Source organism: Crocuta crocuta, unplaced genomic scaffold (assembly GCF_008692635.1).
Source record: "Crocuta crocuta isolate KB4526 unplaced genomic scaffold, BGI_CrCroc_1.0 scaffold95, whole genome shotgun sequence".
In the NCBI taxonomy this organism is placed as follows: domain Eukaryota; kingdom Metazoa; phylum Chordata; class Mammalia; order Carnivora; family Hyaenidae; genus Crocuta; species Crocuta crocuta.
Window position 1 is genome coordinate 3895217 of NW_027530971.1, and position 20387 is coordinate 3915603.

General features: G+C 46.7%; 1 protein-coding gene across 1 annotated transcript in view; it reads right to left on the bottom strand.

Moving 5' to 3' along the window:
- EPB41L4B (erythrocyte membrane protein band 4.1 like 4B) overlaps positions 1-20387 on the bottom strand; it is a 162365-nt gene that overhangs the window by 74414 nt on the left and 67564 nt on the right. The window contains exons 3-5 of the mRNA XM_077769762.1: positions 13823-13927; positions 2215-2257; positions 1291-1369 (exon numbers count right to left, since the gene is read on the bottom strand). Coding sequence (XP_077625888.1) covers positions 1291-1369; positions 2215-2257; positions 13823-13927 — 227 coding nt within the window. The remainder of the gene's footprint in view (positions 1-1290; positions 1370-2214; positions 2258-13822; positions 13928-20387) is intronic.

The following is a 20387-nucleotide window of genomic DNA, read 5'->3' on the forward strand; positions in this document are numbered from 1 at the left end:
GATGGCTAGAAGCAGGATGTTTCATAAAGGACTCTGAAGAGGAACTCTAGAATAATGTACTTGAACTTTGAAAACAATGCAGATAGTCACTCTCTGTTGGAATGGATATAGGAGAATGTGAGTGACAGTGACCCAGAAACCAAAGGATCAGGGAGCTGAAGGTTCTAGTACATTCTAGAATGTTCCTGCTTCTGACAGCTGCTTAACCACCAATGAACTGAGTACTCACATCAAGGAGAGAACACAGTGCTGAATACAGTGCAGAATACAGCCAAAACTTTCAATTCCTATAGGAAAACCTAACTATGGAAGCCCAGTAGGCCTCTCCAGTGCAGGGGATGATGATAAGCAGTCTTTAAAGTGTTACTTAGGTGGTCCTCTCCAGGCTAGTGGCCATAACCATGGGCTGACATGTCACCACTACTGTCTATCAGACAAATGACAAGGAGGTTCTAGGGACATTCAAAGCAGCTGAAGGTTGGTAGACGATCTTGCTGACAGAAGGGTGGCTGGAGGGAAATGCCATACTTAAAATGTTTTTAAAGCCTCTTTTGCTTCAACACTGTTTCTGAAGTCTAAGAGGCAGACATTGGCGGGCACACCTTAAAAGAAATCCAGTGGGGCTGAAAGATAACATGCAGGGATTCCAACAGCTCTGATATTGCAGCAATCAAGGGAACATCGTGCAGCCCCTTAAGAAATATATAAGATGGGGGCGCCTGGGTGGCTTAGTCGGTTAAGCGTCCGACTTTCGCTTAGGTCATGATCTCGCGGTTCGTGGGTTCGAGCCCCGCGTCGGGCTCTGTGCTGACTGCCAGCTCAGAGCCTGGAGCCTGTTTCAGTCTGTGACTCCCTCTCTCTCTGACCCTCCCCTGCTCACGCTGTCTCTCTCTCTCGTCTAGAAATAAAAAAAAATATATATATATATATATAAGATGGAGATGTGGGACTAAGAAATGCTCTTCTAATACCTGCCTTCCCTTTTTGTACCTGAGACAAAAATAAAGTGCCATAGAACAAGTAAGCAGTTTACCCCAGAGCCCAACAAAATAGAAATGTGACCAGAAAATAAATCCTTTAATTTTGATTCACTAAGAAAAAGCCCCAACTAAGCCAAGTGTAGATTTTCAACAGACTACAGGGATAAGCACAGGGAAAATACGAATAACTCTTGCTCACAATATAAAGTCAGTAGAGAGAAGAGGAGGCAGACCCAAAATTTAGAGGACCCACAAGTTATAAAGTAAGTGCTACAGTGGAGAGGGGGTCACGTTCTGTATCTGGTCCTACCTTGTAAACTCTTCACGAAGGTTGTTCGGTTCTGAAGAATAATATTTAACTCGAAAGTGCAAAGCGTAAGCAGGTCCAACTGAACATATGGAGATGGACGATTGAAGATGTTTTTCCCCAGTTTTGAAGATCACAGAAAGGACAAAAGGAAACACGTTACATCTAGTAATACATTTACTGCTACCAGGAGGGCACAAAGGGACACACTCAGCTAGAGAATTCTTTTCAGTCCTTTCATTTGGAAGACTAAAATGTGCTTTTGCATTGACAAAGACGGCTTAGCTAGTAACTCATTCTGGAATAAAACCCTAACCATCTAGATGAATTACTAAGAGCTGACATTTTACTTTCACCCAATTGCCAAGATATTCCAAACAGATACTAACTTTTCACAAAATACTAAGTGGGCTAAAGGAAAGTGATATATAAACAGCAAGGGTTCTGTGATCCAAAAATACAGTAAGAACACTTTAAAGTATTACACTTTTTAAAAAGTACCCACACATAAACAACACTCAAGAAATGTGGTTACCACACCTGTAAAACCAGAGAGCTGGACCAGACTGTCAAAAACTCCTGCTTTCCCATTGTCTTGAGTCTACTTTTATAACTTATTAGAAAATGACTATAATGGGCATAAAGTAATGCTTCTGGAGAGCATATTAATCAGTTCTCATTGGCAGGGGTGCCTAATTTCAAATGAGAGCATAGTCTGTTTTTTAATATCTACCAAAAACTCTTACCCAAATTTTAAACTCTAACATTTGGCCAGCCTTAAGAAATGGAAAATCATCCACTTAAAACTGAATCTATTTTAAAACACTCCCAAGTTCTGAGGAAAACATAGTATCTCAAAACACTGGCAAAGGAGTTTTACTCTCTGATAAAAGAAATAAGTGAGTAGGCTAAGTTCTGCTTACTTACTTTTCATCTGCTTTTTTATGGGTTTGGAATGGTCCAGCCAGTGCTGAAAGGAAGAAAAAGTTTCTTTAGGAACAGTTCATCAGCAAGACCATAGAGCCCACATTTACCCTCCTCTATAAACCTTAGTAATTCTGCCCATAAAACCAGGCATCGGACCAGATCAGAGTTCTGAGGCTGGTAGTCTGCAAACTGCTTGGGATGATATAAAAACAACAACCCATGCTTATGCACATTCAGTACATTTTTTCTTGGGAGAGTTAGCTTTTCAAAGGGGTGCCTCAAAGAGCCTAAAACCCTTTACCTAACTGTCTTTGAAGGCTCTTCTAGTCTGCAAAGTTGAACTCAAATCACACTCAAACTTCTGCAACGATCCCAAGTCACCATCTGTGTAGTAAAGACCACGAGCCACACTGCCAGGACTCTCTGATCATGCATGGGTCTTGTGGCTTTGTTCCTCTAAATGCTAAAATTATAAAACCAAATTCACGACCCCTTCATTCTTTCACGGGGAAAAGGACTCTCAAGGAAGATGGGAAGACAGGCAGGGATTTGCCAGAGGTAACTGTGCTCTGGTCAATGAGGACATTCCAACTTCCTCTTGTTCATTAGAAAAACACCTGGGTCCTATCTAGCACCCCCAGGAAATCACAAAACCACTTCTCTCATACGCAAGTTTCTCTATAATGTCTGTGTTGTTGATACTACATTTCTGATGAGACTCAGCAGCTTGACTTCCACAGAAATGAGCATTTAGGACCACTGTGCTTTTGGCCCCTGCCCCCTGGAGGGCAGGGACAGTGCACATCAATCATTTCTGTTCCCCATGCCAGGCTCAGAGCATGGAACTCAGTAGGGCCATATTAGATTCTTAAGAAATAAATACATGCTTGATGTAATTTTTAAGTAGGTGCCACACCTAGCTTGGAGCACAACATGGGGCTTGAACTCACATCCCTGAGATCAAGAGTCAGACTCTTAACTGACTAACTACCTAGGGGACCCTCGATATAATTTTTTTAATGTTTATTTATTTTTTAATGTTTATTTTTGAGAGGGGGGTGAGGGAGGGAGAGAGAGAAAATGTGAGTGGGGGAGGGGCAGAGAGGGAGACATTGAATCTGAAGCAGGCGCCAGGCTCTGAGCTCTCAGCACAGAGCCCGATGCGGGGCTCAAACTCACAAACCATAATATCATGACCTGAGCCGAAGTCAGATGCTTAACAGACTGAGCCACCCAGGCGCCCTTAATGTTTATTTATTTTTGTAGTTGGGGGGGAAGAGGATACAGAGGATCCAAAGCAGGCTCTGTGCTGACAGCAGCGAGCCCAATGCAGGGCTCAAATTCATGAACTGGGAGATGCTGACCTGGGCCAAAGTCAGAGGCTTAACCGCTTAGGCCACCCAGGTGACCCTCGACATAATTTTTTTAAGAGAAGGCAAAAAGGAACTTTTCCCATCACTCCACGTCAACCAGATATACACTGGAACTTCCCCAATATGGTAACATTTGGAATGACACAGCCAGAGTGGGTTTCTCATTAGCTGCTCAGAATCAGGGGCCCTTCTGCTGACTGCAGGTATACTTTCAGAAGCAACTTCAACTCTGCACATTCTAATAATGAGAAAGGATGGGACTAAATTAGTACCGTGCACTCTACCCCTCACCAAAGAGCCCCTTACGGCTGTGTAGGAGGAGGGGAATAAGGAAACACAAAAGCAAGTAACAGGTGAATTATAACACAATAAGCTGTGAGCAGTGCAATGGGAAGACGTGGGCTTTTGTCATTTCCACCCTCTGGCTAAGCAACTAAGAAAGGAAGATCAGCACAGCCGGATGCAGATCTCAAAGGCACTCCTCCAGGATGCTTTCTCTCACTGTTTGTAGCTTTGAACTGGAAATGACCTAAATGTCCATCAACAAAGAAGGATTTAAAAAGTGGCTCCTCCACATGATGAAATACTATTCAGCCTTTAAAACTGATAGAGGCCTGTTTACTATTGAGGCAGGAGAACCACAGCTCAACAGTCGATGAAAAGAAAAAGAAACCAATCAGGATCCTGTTTATATAAAATTATTATTTTCTATTATGATATACTCAGAAGCATTTATAGACATTATTTTTTGGATGTGGGGCTGTGAATGCCGTCTACTTTTTTCATTTTTTTGCATAATTTTTTACTTCTAATGACAACATTATTTTCATGGGGGTGGGTCATGTTGTCCTTTCCATTAATCCACGCGTTGCTTGCCCATCAGGCAGTTCTGGATGATCAGTTTGCCCCTAACTTAGAATTCCATATCACTGCTGCCCTCAACCAAGCAGAAAACCTCCCACTTTATCCCCTGGGAGGATTACAGATACAGAGAGGATAAAAGTATATTTACTTTCCTGCCAAAGTATCAAATTAATGGCTATGACAACTCTTTCTTCCCCTCACTTTGAAATGAATTCACTATTAACCTGCAAAGAAAGTTCTCCCAGCAATCAGCCTTCTAATCTCATTAGCCCCAGAGGCTCACAGCTTAAAGGGGCTTGTCCCATTTCTTTCCCTCACATCCCCTTGTATCTGGAATAGAATATGTCAAGCCCACTATTCCCCTCTCTCTGTTGTCAAACTATGATCTTGGTCCGAGTCTGACCTGTGTTGTTTCCTTGGTGGTGGTTTTCAACCTTGGCTGCAGTCACAATGACCCAGGTCCCACTGAGGGCCATTAAACAGAATCTCAGAGCATTAGTGTTTCTTAAAGGCTCCCGGTGTGCCCATTAAATATTTAGTGCTGAAGTTTTCCCCTTACCCAGCAATATAATCCCTACTGATCTGGGGGATTGTGACACATCCACAACCCCTTCTGAAAATCACTGTCTAGGCTCTGTGAGATCTCAAGCAATCTCTGGGTTTATTGGCCAGTGGTCTATGGTTGGTGTTAATCGACAGTTAACGGCTGGTGCTCCTAATGGACAACAGACTGCTTTTCCCTGTGGCCGTGCTGCTGAAGGAGCTCCAGAGCTTCCTTATGCCTGCAGGCTGGCCTCCATCCTTCCTGCACAGCCCCAGGGCCTGCGAGGATGGAGGCTTGTGAAAAGTCTGGGGCTCACGAATCTGGGAAAGTAATCAGGAACAGTTTCCTTTTAAAAACTCCTTGGCCCTATAGGGTTCAGATCAGGTTGTTTGCTTGCATCGGAGGTGATAAGAAACCCAGCCATAATTCTGAAACAAGACATGATAAAACCTATCTTGTATCCAAGCAGTTCAAAATGACCTGCTGCAGGAGCAGACCAGACTCTGACTACTCCTATTTTATCACCACCTCATGATGAATACCCAGGCACTATGGCCTGAAATGCCATTTAGTAAATCATATCCTATAGCGGCTTGGAGGCCTAAATTCAGCATCAGCTAGACCTGTCTTAGATGTTCACCTGCATCCCGACTAAATATAGCCACACTGCCTGTCGGTCAAGGCCAAGGAAAATGGCTCCAGCCCTCTTAGCACACCATTAAACCAGTCACTGGAGACAGATGGGTGCATTTCTAAGTTCAAAGGGCATGACATTTAACTTAAACATTCTAACAGGTGTTAGAAAGGTGGTTTCTGATCCGAATTTCTCATCCAAGTCCATCTGGCAAAACCCTTTCCATAAATCAAGATGGGAGGTGATTTGGCAAAGCCCATCTGTTCCAACAGTACATCAGTTCTGGAACTCAGACATGTCTAAGGCTGGTTGTAGCACTGAGTTGTTTAAAATCTATACAAAAGCATTTGAACTACAATGGCCAAGAGAAGCTCTGGTGTTGAAAAAAGTATAAAATCTGCCTGAACAACCCCTGGGCCCTTACCACCGAGTCTGAGTGGTTGGAATTCATAACTGGCTTCCTAGTACCTGTAGATGTTCTTAGCTTACAAAGAATGTCTAGTTTGCATTTAAATTAGAGCTGGAAGGAATTTGAAGAGATAATCATATCCAAAGGATGAGAAGAGAAAGAAGGGAAAGGATACTTTTGGAGCTTACTGTGTGTGATAGGATTTATAATAAGAAATATATATTTGGTCTTAGTTTTTGGCATGGAGCTCCTAAAACCCTTGGAATTTTCTAAGCCATAATAGCAATAAAGGTGTCCTGACATTCATAGTAAACCCCTTTCAATCATACCAGAATTTATGTTAATGAGGTGACTTATTTTTTTTTAATTTCTAACGTTTATTTATTTTTGAGATAGAAAAAGAGAGTGGGAGAGGGCAGAGAGAGAGGCAGACACAGAATCAGAAGCAGGCTCCAGCTGTCTGTGCTGACAGCTCAGAGCCTGATGCGGGACTCGAACTCACGAGCTGTGAGATCACAACCTGAACAGGAGTTGGATGCTCAACCCACTGAACCACCCAGGTGCCCCCACGAGGTGACTACTGAAGAGCACCTAAGGATGGGGGCTGGTTGTCAGGGGAACCAACTATATGACTGGAGGGTTGAAACTTACAGTCTTACTGCACTGACCTCCAGGGAAGGAGAAAGGGCTTGGAGGCTGAATCAATCACCAATGGTCAATATTTAATCAATTGTGCCCTTGTAACAAAATCTCCATGAAAAAACGCAGAGAGCTTCTGGGCTGGTGCACATAGAAAGACTTGGAGAGAGATGAGCGCCCAGGGAAGGCATGGGAGCTTTGCACTGCCTGCCTCACCCTAGACTCTATTTATCTCTTCTGTCTGGCTGCTCCTGAGTTACTGCTTTTTATAACAGACTGGTAATCTAGTGAGTAAAATGCTTCTGAGTTCTGTGATCTGCCCTAGAAAATTAATTGAAACCAGAGGGGGTCATGGGGCCCTCCCATCGACACTGCGAAAGCACAGGTTACAATCTGGACATGTGACTGGCATCTGAAGTGTGAGGCAGGAAACAGTCTTACAGGACTGAGTCCTTAGCCTGTGGGATCTGAGGCTATCTGCAGGTAGAGAGCATCAGAATTCATTGCTTGGTGGTGCCGGGAGAAACACACATTGGACCGTGTCACGTCCACCACTCGCTCAGGTCTCGGATCAGATGTAGGTGGCTGGGCAGAGGGCAAGGTGTCCGGGATGTCAGTACTGGTGAGGCGGAGGCCAGGATTCCTGATCAGGAATCAGGCTATGTCAGCATCCAGGGTTCTGGGTACACACCACACACAAGCCTGAAGTGCCTTCTCCACCTAAGGAGGGATAGCCCTTTCTCATCCAAGATGGAGCCCTGTAACCTCACTTACAGCAGCTACTCGAGATTTCCTTGGGAATTCATCTCAATCAACTGCAGAGACCCCTTTATCAATAGTTTTACATTCAGCATCAATATGCATGCGGGCAGGAAAACCTTCAGCTTCCAGAGACAGGCTGTGGCATTTCTTGAGCTGTTCCACACTTTTTATACTAAAATAGGAAGCGGCAGATGATCAGAGTTTGAGTGCCAGCTCTGCCACTCACCTGGTGTGTGTCCATGAGCAAGACCCCTGAGACTGTTTCCTCATCTGTGCACTGAGCTGTCCCCTTAACACACAGAAGAATTCACTGAGTGGCCATGGAACCACTGAAATGGAAGGGTTTCCCGCCTCTTCTTACAGTAACATACGCCACTATTAGTGTTTCCTAATAGCACTTCCCTCCAGCTACCTCTGAGACGGTAGGAAAGCTCAGTGGCATCCACACAGGAGGCACATGTGACCACATCCACCAGAGTGAAGCCGAACAGCCCCTTGGGCGTCCCCTGATCCTCTCAGCAGCCACCACATCCGTGCCAACCTCACCTCGCAGCCCTGGGCCTCTTATTACCCATCCACACGATTGTAGGCTGCAAAGACCAAAGGAAACACCTCTCACAAATCTAGAGACAAAAATCATCTTTTCTGGATTCTTTGCTGCAAAGCGTTAGCACCATGAAGTGCTGGCTTTTCATGTTGGGAGGGGCTCTGGAAGGAACTTGCAGCGGCCACACTCCCTGCCCTCCAGAACACCGCCCCCATGGCCACACCCCCTGCCCTCCAGAACACCTGCCCCCGGGGTTGGGAGGGAGGCTCCTGCTTTGTGCGGCAGGTTTGACCCCTGCCCCAGATCCCTGCCACTCCTCTCCCCTCTGACACCTCATTCAGTTCCTCATTGATACTCAGGCTGGTCCCTCTCCAGGCTCCCAGAGTGAGGACACACCCCACTGTATTCCAAGGGACCAATGAGCGGTCCGGCTCCCTCAGGACAATGCAGCAGGCAGGGACCCTGTCCTGCAGACTCCTGCACCAGAGACTGCCACAGAGTAAGACTTTGCCCATGCCAAAGTCAGCTGAATAGCTACTGACTAAATGTGTTTCCTCCTGCGGTGCATGCACGTGGATGTGCGTGGATGAGAGGCCATCTCGCGTACAGGAACCAGTGCAGCCTGGTGGGCAGTGCTGGCCTTTGGAATGAGACTAGGTTCTGAATCCTGCCTCTGTCCCTAACTTTAGCCTTTACAAGTTTTCTAATCAGCCTCAACTTCATCATCTGTAAAATGGGTCTGCTTTATGGCTAGTTTTACAGATGAGGAATGTTAAATAAGAGTTACATAAAGTTTATGGGGCGCCTGGGTGGCTTAGTCGGTTAAGCGTCCGACTTTCGCTTAGGTCATGATCTCGCGGTTCGTGGGTTCGAGCCCCGCGTCGGGCTCTGTGCTGACTGCCAGCTCAGAGCCTGGAGCCTGTTTCAGAGTCTGTGACTCCCTCTCTCTCTGACCCTCCCCTGCTCACGCTGTCTCTCTCTCTCTTTCCTAGAAATAAATAAAAACATTAAAAAAATATTAAAAAAAAAAAAAAAAGAGTTACATAAAGTTTTTAGACGGATGCCTGAGCAGGAACTCCATAAACAGCAGCTATCTGACCAGTCTGGTCCGTAAGAAAGCTGGGTGGGTGTAAGCCAGAGTCTCCTCTCTCAGAAGAAAGCTTTCATATGTAAAAATAGAACCCCTGCCCCTGCTTTGAGCTGTGTAAAAGTGAGATCTACAGAACGGGCTCCTGGGTGGCCTTCCTGCCTTGATATGGAAAAGGGAAACAGGAAGCCCCAGCCCCAACTGCTAAAAATAGACGATGCCAATAGACTCTGACCTTGCTTCAGGGCTGGGCTGCACACTATGGTAACCGGGCTTGGTTCTCTCCGCAGAGCTGGGGACAGAAGCTGGGTATGCAGAGAGCTGTGCCAGGAGCCCTACCACTGCCAGCCTTCTGATTTGCATGCTGGGACAGGGTGGGGATGTCATTTCTTGCAGGAGCCTCACATGGCAATAACTCAATGGCCAAGGGGACCGTTCGCACCCAGCCCCCATCTTGTACACCTGCCACCAACTTCTTCACCCCAGGCACCTAGAAAATCAACTCTGGGAACATTCCTGAAGGGATCACCTAAATTGCTAAATTTTCTCCCACAAGCAAGGCGGCCTCGCAGGTTCCCACTAGCCTAAGCGCATCACCTCTGGGAGCTGTGATGACTTCTGGACCCCCCTCAGCACGCCCAGGCAGGAAGAGGAGACCCACACCTGGGTTAGATTACAAGACTCCTTCTCCTCCATTAACTCGCTGAACCTCTCAACTTCCCAGACGTCACTGCCGCCGCTCTACAATTAGGAAAACAGGCTTACAAGTACAGTGCGTTGAAAAGGGCACTTACCCCTGAAGTTGTAAAACCTGGGTGCCTCTCACTGACTGCATTCATTTCACCACCCACAAGACAGAAGCGTTTGACAAATAATTTCGAAGGTCACTTCTGGGGCTGAAGACTGAAGTTTAAAAAATATTTTTTTAATGTTTATTTGGTTTTGAGACAGAGACAGAACACAAGCAGGGGATGGGGAGAGACCGAGGGAGATACAGAATCCAAAGCAGGCTCCAGGCTCTGAGCTGTCAGCACAAAGCCTGACATGGGGCTCAAACCCATGAATGGAGAGATCATGACCTGAGCCGAAGTCGGACGCTCAACTGACTGAGTCACCCAGGTGCCCCTGAAGACTGAGGTTTTAAGTTGTGCACCTTGTCAACAAGACTCCCCAAAAAGAAGCAGTCCTAAGTCTCAGGATCTAATCAGAAAGGTCTATTTACATGCACCGATTAAGAACCCACGGCCAGATGAGCAAACAGCCAAAGAAGGCAAAGAAGCTCAGAGGTTTCCAGAGAGGAGGAGAAATGCTGCAAGTTCAGGACATACAGCATGAGGGGAAGGGCTGTCATCTGAGACAGTCCTGAAGGACAGCCGGAAGTTTAAATGGGATGAGAAAGGGCACACAGGAAGGGAACCCAAAAGCAAAGGCATCCACAGAAGGGTAGGCTTCTCCAGAGCTCCGTCCGTCTGTGATGAGCCAGCCTAGAAACCGGACTAGTGAGAAGAGTCCTGGGGGCAGCTGCTGCACACCCTTGGATCCTCCAGGGTCAGGTGGACGAGGACCCTGCACCTGCTTTGTGGGGGAGGAAGAGCACGTCCCGTTCAGAGCTGGAAGCTGGAAAGGGGGCGGGGCCTGGAGAGTCGGAGCACCTGCAGGCGTCTGGCCCTGGAAGGGCGCCTGGACCGCGCCAGGGCTGTGCCAGGGCACCGGCGAGAACGCCTGGCAGCCCAGCGAGCAGAGCTGCACGGCCAGGTCTTTCCTCATGGAATCACAGCCTTGGCTTTCTGGGAATCCAAGTGGCCAGAGAGGGGTCACCTGGGGATGAGGACATGGCGACAGGGCGATGGGCACGTGGTTCTAATAGCAAACATGATGGATATCTTTTCCCTTCTGACAGAAGAGAGTATGGGGCAGACACGTGTGCCTCCCCTACAGAACATTAGAACTGGAAGAACTCTTGGGAACAGGTCCAAGAACCCCATTTTACAGATGAGAGAACTGAGAATAAGGGAGAAAAGGTGGCTTATTGAAAGCCCCCAAATAAGTCAGGGGCTGAGCCAGGAACAAGATCCAGGTCAGACTCGTAGTCCAGGGCTGTTGACATTTTGAAGCCAAAAATACCATATGTGTTAAGACACACAGAAGGCAGAATGGAGAAGTGCTTCTGGGAAGAGAAGGGCTGATGATGGGGGCAACTGGGGGACACTGGAGACAAACTCTAAATCTGGTGCTCAGGAGGGACCCGGAAATGGAACGGTGATGCAGGTATGGGGGCAAATGCTAGAGACACAGAACGTTTCCTTCAGACCAAACGGTGAAAAGGATGAGCAGAGAGAAAGAAAAACTTGGAGGTGCAGGGGAAGAAAATTCAAGAGTTTTAGTTAAATGACCTCAGCGTTCTCAGCAGGAGGTGAGGCCAAGTGCAGGCCCCAAGTCTTTGTTGGGACCGGACTGCAGGGCTGTGGTCAAGACTGACAAGGGGAGCCGAATCCAGTGGGGGGTAACAAGGCTCCAAGGGAAGCTCAGGGGCTTGGACTTCGCTGCATCTGTGATCTGTGACCCGAGTCCGTGACAATGCCTGCCAGTCTGGGAGAAGCAGCAGAGGAAACAGATGGGCCTGCGTTTTGAGGGGAGACTAGGGGACAGTCATGGGGGAGGGAGCATTAAAGGGCAAGCGAGGACACAGGCCGAGGCTTCACCAGGCCCCGAGAGGGGAGAATGAGGCAGGAGAGGATCCTTAAGGGACAAGGCCAGAGGCAGAGGGACTGGAAAGATGGAATCAAGGGAAGTGATCATGGAATGGGAACGACACAATTTCAGCTCTTAGAGTGATCAGGTGGTGACAGGACCCAAGAGAAATCTGTGTGAGGTTTGTCCAAGTGAATTTCCAATGCAAGGAAACAGTGTCCAGAACATTTATGAAGGAAGGCAACTTGAATTGACAGGTTGCCCAAGGGAAGAGAAAATCTGAGATGCCAGGGTGAGGTCAGAAGGCAGGGCACGGGGTGGCCCAATCTCAAAGACAGCAGAACTGGACAGGGAGACAGAAAAGCTGGTCCCCGCCTTGTCCAGGGTCCCGGCGGGTGGAGCCTCTAGCTGGGGAATGGAGAAGGAACTGGGTCTCCTAACTCTAGGCAGCAGCTGGAGTGTTCATGACAACAGTCAGGGAGGTAAGGGGATGGGCTGTGGGCGACCAGGAAGTCCTCAGGGGCAGAGGGGAGCCTGCTCAGGAAGACACTGCAGCCAGGAAATAACAGTCATCTTGGACTCAGCGGCCTCATACACACCTTCTCAGGTGCACTCAGTCTCTAGGCACTGATTCTGAGCATCTTAGCCTCCACTGTCACATGTGGCCCCCAGGGAGTATCATAACAGGGGTCTTTAGGTAGAAAGGCTTAGCCATGTACACTCCAACATCCCCTATCAGGGAACTCACTCTCATATGCTGTCTAAACCAGCCCTGCCCCTTACTCGGTCTATCCCCTGCTCTGTTTTCTTTTTCTTAACACTCACTACCATCTGTCACCTATGTGTTCACTACTGTATCTACAGTGCTTAAAACTGGGTCCAGTGCATAACTGATGCCCAATAAATATATTTTTTACTCAGTTATAATCAACATCAGTGTTATAATAGTTTCAGGCACACAATGATTCAACAATTCTATACGTTTTTTTTTTAATGTTTATTTACTTTGAGAGCAAGAGAGCGAGAGCTGAGGAGGGGCAGAGAGAGAGAGAGAGAGAGAGAGAGAGAGAGAGAGAGAGAGAGAGAGAGAGAGAGAGAGAGAGAGAGAGGGAGAGGGAGAAAGAGAATCCCAAGCAGGTTCCACACTGTCAGTGCAGAGCCTGATGCAGGGTTCAAACTCACAAACCGTGAGATCATAACCTGAGCCGAGATCAAGGGTCAGACACTTAACCAACTGAGCCTCCCAGCTTCCCCAACAATTCTATACATTTCTCAGTGCTCATCCAGATACCTGTACTCTCAGTCTCCTTCATTTCATCCACCTCTCCCCCCCACCTCAATAAATATTTTTAGATTACCGAATAAATTATCATCGAAACCCAAAGCGAGATTTTGTTGGGGAAGGAGACTGAAGTCATTCCTGCTTTTGAAAAGAGTGGTTCTGCGCTCCATCAGGTTCACTCCCTCAGCACCCCCCACTGTGGACAGTTCTGTCTCAGGCAAAGCAAGGGAGTCTTCGCTGACCTAACACAACCTCCTGGAGCCTGCAAGATGGTTGTCTAGCAGTGCCAAGACCTGCCTGACCGCCCCCTGCACCCACCAGGCCTGGCTGGGATTCAGCATGTTCACAGCACTCGCTCCCTCCCCCCAGCAAGAGCCCCCAAGAAGAAGCTGCTGCAGGCTCTCTGCCGGTTAAAAATGAAAGCATCATTAAAAGAATTTCTAGAATGGTATTTCTTCTGCTTTCTACCTACTCGAGAAGTGTGCCCACACTGCATCCCTCTGCTTGGAAATGCTTCCTGAATGCATTCCCCTGCACAACAGGAATGCTTCTTTCTCTCTCTCTCTCCTGGTTATTGGCCAGCTCAAGGGGGCTGCAATGGGGAGCCGTATGGATGAATTTCACATGGGTGCCATCACCGCCACCCCAACGCTCATTCGTGACTGCAACAACACTGCAACCTAACTCCTATTTTCTTTATCAACCGCCAGCAACTGTGAATCTGCGATTAGCATGAAAAGTCAGTGTGTCCCAAAAAGAATCAAAGAAATACATACCGCAACCTGGGAAGAGTCGAGGAACTGGAGGCCAAAGTAATCTGTTTCCACAAGGTCCAAGTGGTACACGATCTGATCAAACAAATCCTGGCCTTTGGCATGTTTCTGGAAGACAATTGGGTAGATGACAATTTAGGATGTGACAGCTGGATAAGAAGAAAACGTTTTAGAAAGAAACAAAACCAAAATCACTTTTCTCTCTGTATTGCATATGTGTATATGCCACAGTACATAAAATTTTAAAAACTTAATTATTTTTATTATAATGGAAACCCATTACTAAATCTAATTACTCATAATAAAACAAAACAAAATACCAAACAACTACTTTGTAGGATGAATAGGGGAACCAAAGCCTTATTATGAAAACTGGTAAATAAAGGGAAAAAAATCAAGCATGGATCTGGCCTTTAGCTGCAGCGCTTGGTAACCAAAGAGTAGATGATAGGATATACAAAAATTAACTCAAAACGTCAGATCAAAGAGCTAAAACTATAAAACTCTCAAAACAGAGGCACAAATCTTCATGACCTTGGATTAGGCAATGACTTCTTAGATATGACACCACAAGCATAAGCAATTAAAAAGAACAACCCACACACAATAAATCAGTCAGGTGCCTGGCTGGCTCAGTCAGTAGAGCATGCAAATCTTGATCTCGGGGTCATGTGTTTGAGCCCCACGTTGGGCATGGAATCTACTTAAATGAAAAAAAAAACCAAAACAGAAAAACCCCCCAATAAACCAGGCAGGCATCATAATCAAAATGTAAAACTTTTGGGGCATCTGGGTGGATTAGTCAGTTACGCATCCAACTTCAGCTAAGGTCATGATCTCAGAGTTCGTGAGTTCGAGCCCCACAATGGGCTCGTTGCAGTCATCACAGAGCAGGATTTGGATCCTCTGTCCCTCATCCCTGCCCCTCCCCTTCTTGCGCTATCTCTCTAATATTTTTTTTAAAATGTAAAACTTCTGTGCTTCAAAGGACCAAGATATCAATAATGCACAAAGACAACCCAAAGTGGCAGAAATTTTTTACAAATCATATATCTGATAAGAGACTTCTATCTAGAATAAAGAACTATTACATCTCAATAATAAAAAATATATGCAATTAAAAATAAACAAGGGATATATACATAGTTCTCCAAAGACATATAAAAATACCTGACGAGCACATGAAAAGATGCTCAACATCATTAGTCCTTAGGGAAATGTAAATCAAAACCACAATCTGACATCACTTCATACCCACTAGGATGGCTGTGTAAAAAAGACAGATAACAACAAATCCTGGAGAAACGGACCCCCTCATATACTGCTGGTAGGAATGTAAAACTGTATAGCCATTTTGGGAAATCGTTTGGCAGGTTCTCAAAGAGTTAAACACAGAGTCACCATTTGACTCAGCAATTCTACCCTTAAGTGTGTGTGTGTGTGTGTGTGTGTGCGCGCGCGCGCGCATCTCCCAGAGAAATGAAAACATTGCATTCATACAGAAATCTGTACCAAAATGTTCATAGCAGCATTATCCACAATAGCCCGAAAGTGGAAGCAATCCAAGTGTATACCAACTAATGCACAGATAAACATATGTGGAAGAATCGTATCCATACAATGGAATATTATTTGGCCATAAGGAAGAAGTAAAGCCCTGATACATATTACAACATGGGTGGACTTTAGAAACATTATAGTAAGTGAAAGAAGCCAGTTACAAAGGACCATATATTATATCAAATGTCCAGAACAGGGAAAGCTGGACACTGAAATTAGATGAGTGATTTGCTTAGGGCTGCAATATTTGTGGGGTGACAGACAATGTGAGCAGGATGTTTGGGGGGTAAATGAAATGTTCTAAAATTGATCATGGTGACAGACGCACAACTCTATAAATATACTAAGAGCCACTGAATTGTACACTGGGGGTAAATGAATTATACAGTATGTGCATCTCAATAAAAGTATTAAAAACAGTAGACGGGGAGAATTTCTCTTTATAGTAGTATACCAACAACAAAATGAAGAAGGAATAACAGACTTGCAATATCACAATTTTTCAACGTCTCGAATGGATTGCACAGCACTGGGCACTGGGCTACCAACATCACGCAGGAGACCACCAGCCACATGTACCTCCTGATGAAGAACCCCCCACCACCCAAGATGTACTTTTCCTCCCCAGGCTTCTCTCTCTGCAGGGAAAAAATATCAAGCCTGGGACTGATTCAACCACTAGATCCAACTGCCAACTTGCAGGAAATGCAGAGGAATGTTCTAAATTACATAGGGCTGCAATCATCAAGATCTAGCCATTGGGAAATTCTAGAAACCCCTCAGGACAAACAACACAGTTTCTTCAACAAACAGATTACAGGAAAGTGGAGAGATGGAAGGCACCTAGAGATGAAAAAAGATTTAAAAGACCCTTTTACAAAAAGGCAGAATTAAAAGTGTGCAATGTGTACGATACATAGTTGGGTGATAAAACATGAAAAGAGGGTGGGTGGGGTGCCTGGGTAGCTTAGTCGGTTAAGCGGCTGACTTTGGCTCAGGTCACGATCTCAGAGTTTGTGGGTTCGAGCCCCGCATCAGGCTCTGTGCTGACAGCTCAGAGCCTGGAGCCTGCTTCAGATTCTGTGTCTCCCTCTCTCTTTCCCCCTCCCCCATTCTGCTCTATCTCTCTCTCTCTCTCTCTCAAAAATAAATAAACTTAAAAAAATTAAGAAAAAAACATGAAAAGAGGAAAAGAAGTGGTTATAATAAACAATAAAGTCAGGGTAGTTGCTGCTTTCAGGGTGCAGAGAATTTGTGCCTGGGACGGGGCATACCACAGACTTCCAGAGGGCTGGCAAGGTCCCAGCTCTGGACTTGGGGGGTGGTCCAGGGGAGTCTGCCTTCCCATAATTCATTAGACTGCCCCTCTGTTTTACTGGTCTGTCTGTGTTGGTGCTATAGGAAGCAGCAATAACAGAAAGTAAAGACAGAAACTCAAAATTACAGCACTGGATTCCAACCTTCAGACTTTTTGACTCCTGGAAATACTCCTTGAAAGCAACAACCCAAGAGCAGCAGAAGGCTTTCCAAGTGCAGGGATGTTCTCTTCAGCATTATTTAACTGGAGGAATAAAGCTGGGGGTGGGAAGGCCAAAAGAAGAAATAACCCTAATTCCAACCACGGGGCTGGACAGACCCACAGAGCCGGACCCATCAACATGCCAGAATACTGTAGGGCTATCACGGACAGACAGTTAATTATCAAGATGAGACAGAAATAAGGAAAATTCGTATGCTGACATCACGTAAACAGACCACAAAGGAATAAGAAGCTGTGATTCCAACTATGTAAAAATATGTAAGTGCTCTATGGACTGCTCGATAAAAATGGCTTGCAGAAACTAGAACAGCTGTGTTAGGTAGGATGGACAAACCATGGATGACTTTCCTCCCAAGTATTCTTTAACACTGATCTGTTGGCTGTTGTTAGACAACAAATATAATTTTTTTTTAATCACCATTCTGGCACTTTCGCCCCGGATGTATTCGTTCCTATTACTATCCGACACTACTGGCCTATGCAACACCTACTATTACAGCACCAGCACCTCATTAGTGGGTTTCCTAGTGGGACAGAACTAGTTAGTGTACAGCTTTAGCAGCAGGACGTGGCAGACAGAATTGGGCTGGCAGGAAGCAAGCGCTCTACGCGCTAGTCCCAGATGCACTAGCTGTGACCTTAAGCAATTCATAATTTCCCCAAACCCATAGGACCATCCTGGACTCTCCTGCAGCTACAAATCAGACACGGTGCCCTGAATATACAGGGTCGCCCAAACTCAGCTGCCTCCAAATCCCATCTGCGTCCCACCTGGGTCTCTCTATTTTGATTCAAGGGCTTACCATCCAGGGATATCATTTTAACACTCACAGAGTATAAACTGAAAAAAACAATAGTTCCACGCATGTAAAATAAGGGCAGTTAGTTCAAGTTTCTCTCTAAGACATTCCAAGTCTTACTTTCCTGATGTCTTTCTAAAACAGCTCTTAATTTAGAAGGAGGTCAAGGTGAGGGGCATCTGGGGGAGGGGGGTTCAGTCGGCTAAGCGTCCAACTCTTAATTTCTGCTCGGGTCATGATCTCACGGTTTGTGAGTTTGCAGCCTGAGGGGGCCTCCATGCTGATAGTGCAGAGGCTTCTTGGGATTCTCTCACTCTGCCTCTCCTGGACTCATGCTTTCCCACTCTCGAAAATAAATAAGTAAACTAAAAAAACCCAAAACAACAGCTAGAAGGAGTTCAAGGTGAAGTAGGGAGAAAGAACCTTTCTAGGGTCAGCCAGTCCCTTCACCATGACAGACTGGCTCCTACATCGAGCGACCTTCCCTCACCTGGACTTGGACGTAGGTGGCCGACACAGCAGGGTCTGGTGGATAGGAAATACCATGTTTACTTACTCACCTTAAACACCTTCCCCCGCTCACCACCTCCCCCACCCCCTTATGCCCTTTAGTCTCCAATGGCCCCTTCCAGCTCTAGGAAGAATCTGGTGAAATTATGAGGGCTGGAATAGAGGGGTCCTCAAAACAGAGGTCCCAGTGAGTGACAGGTCGGACAGAGACAGAGGGCCCAGGCCACAGCACCTGAATTCACCATCTCTTGCTCCTCCCAGCCCGCGGAGTGTCCACTCAGAACAGAGAAGGCTCCAGGTAACTCACCTGTCCTGCCAGCCGGGACACTGCACCTGGGGCAGCCCCCGGAAGCCCACGAACTGTCACCTCAGGCTAGCCCAAATGGCTCCTCTTTCGTCAGGCTCCTCAGGCCGAGCTCACCCTTCCCCCAACCCTGGGCAGTAAGGGCCCCCTCTGTGTTCCCACAAGCAAGCACGTGCCTTTTGCACACACACACTTAGCACCTGCACCGTGGCTGCCTTTATTCTGTCTTACCCCTACTGCAGGCTGCGGGCAGGGCCCAGCTGTGTTCCCCTGGGTACCACTCTTCTTCTCGCCGTCCCCCGGGCACAGCCCTGGCCAGCGTGGAGCAGGTGCTCCATAAACATCTGTTTGCGGCGTGGCCGGCTAGCTGGCTCTGCCGGCTTGGGGACGCGTGGGGTTCTGGGGCCACACACACATCTTCTGGAGGGACCGTGCTAAAACACGAACGACAGACAGATACTTCACGAGCAGCGGGCCTAAACAGGAGAATACGCTCATTAAAATCTTTTCACATTAAGTATTCCATGAACAAGGGCCCAGGGAGCCGTGCTGCACTTCCTAGGCCATTTACCTAAGCACGATTTTGTGGCTATTACGTGAAGTGCTGTCTAGTGGTTACAACGGGAGAGCCATTCACGTGACAAGACAGGAAGCTGGTCCTGGCTGTCTCCGAACTCAGCCGCCTCCTCTGTGATGAATCCATTCATTCATTCAACAGACATTTACCAACTACTCATCAAGTGCCAGCCACCATTCTAGGGGTTGGGGTACACTGGGGTCATAAAGTCTGCAAGCGAATTGCCACAGGATGCCCTCGCTGAGTAAGTCATTCTTGGGGAGCAAAGTCATCCAAATCGGCCTGATGCCTCCTCTCTCCCTGCCTTCTTAAGCAGAATACACTGAGCGTAAAACCTTACTCAGTCCAGATCACTATTCTGGAACTCGGCGACACTCCTACTTCAAGACACATATGACAAGCTGTCCCCAAACACAGGCAGAAGCTCTGCCCCTGAGTTCTTGCCTCCAGGTTGCATAGCCCTCCCTCCTTCCATCTCAACATATCACTTCTCACGAGGACTGGCAACCAGTGGTTTTGAGTCAGGATGTCTCTCTGGAGCAGCAACTTCTGATCAGACAGGAGCTAAAAATAACCAAGCTCATTAACATCAAGTGTAAAGTAAGAGTACACAGTTCTCAGCTAAAGACTGGGTCAGGCCGACAGCCAGCAGGAAAAGGTATGAATATCATGAGACCTTTGCTGGCCAGTCAGAGGTTCCTATTTTGTTTATTTACTGCTTACCAGCCATACACCTGATAAGGAAGACTCCTGGACAGCTGATGTCTTAACTGTGTCCCCAAATAAATTAGCCATCTGACCCTCTTAGATAAGACGCAACCGGCAATAACTTACTACAGCCTGACCCAAGTGTGATGTAACAGTTGACTGTGGCCCTGAAAGAACAAAGATAGAAGCCAATACATCTTGGGGCACCTGGGGGGCTCAGTCAGTTAAGTGCTCGACTTCAGCTCAGATCATGATCTCATGGTTCATGAGTTCGAGCCCCACGTCGGGCTCTGGGCTCACAGCTCAAAGCCTGCAGCCTGCTTCAGATTCTGTGTCTCCCTCTCTCTGCCCCTTCACGCTATCTCACTCTCTCTCTCTCTCAAAAATAAAAATATTTAAAAAATAAAAAATAAAAATAATAGAAGCCAATCCATCCAAATCTCATCCGTCTCAACAGCATAAGAAGATGCCAGGTGTCCCAGGTAGGTTAGAAAGGAGAGGAGCTGTGTGCCCATCAAGTGTATAAGCCCTAGCTGTGAACTAAAATGGAAAAGCAAAACGACATCTGG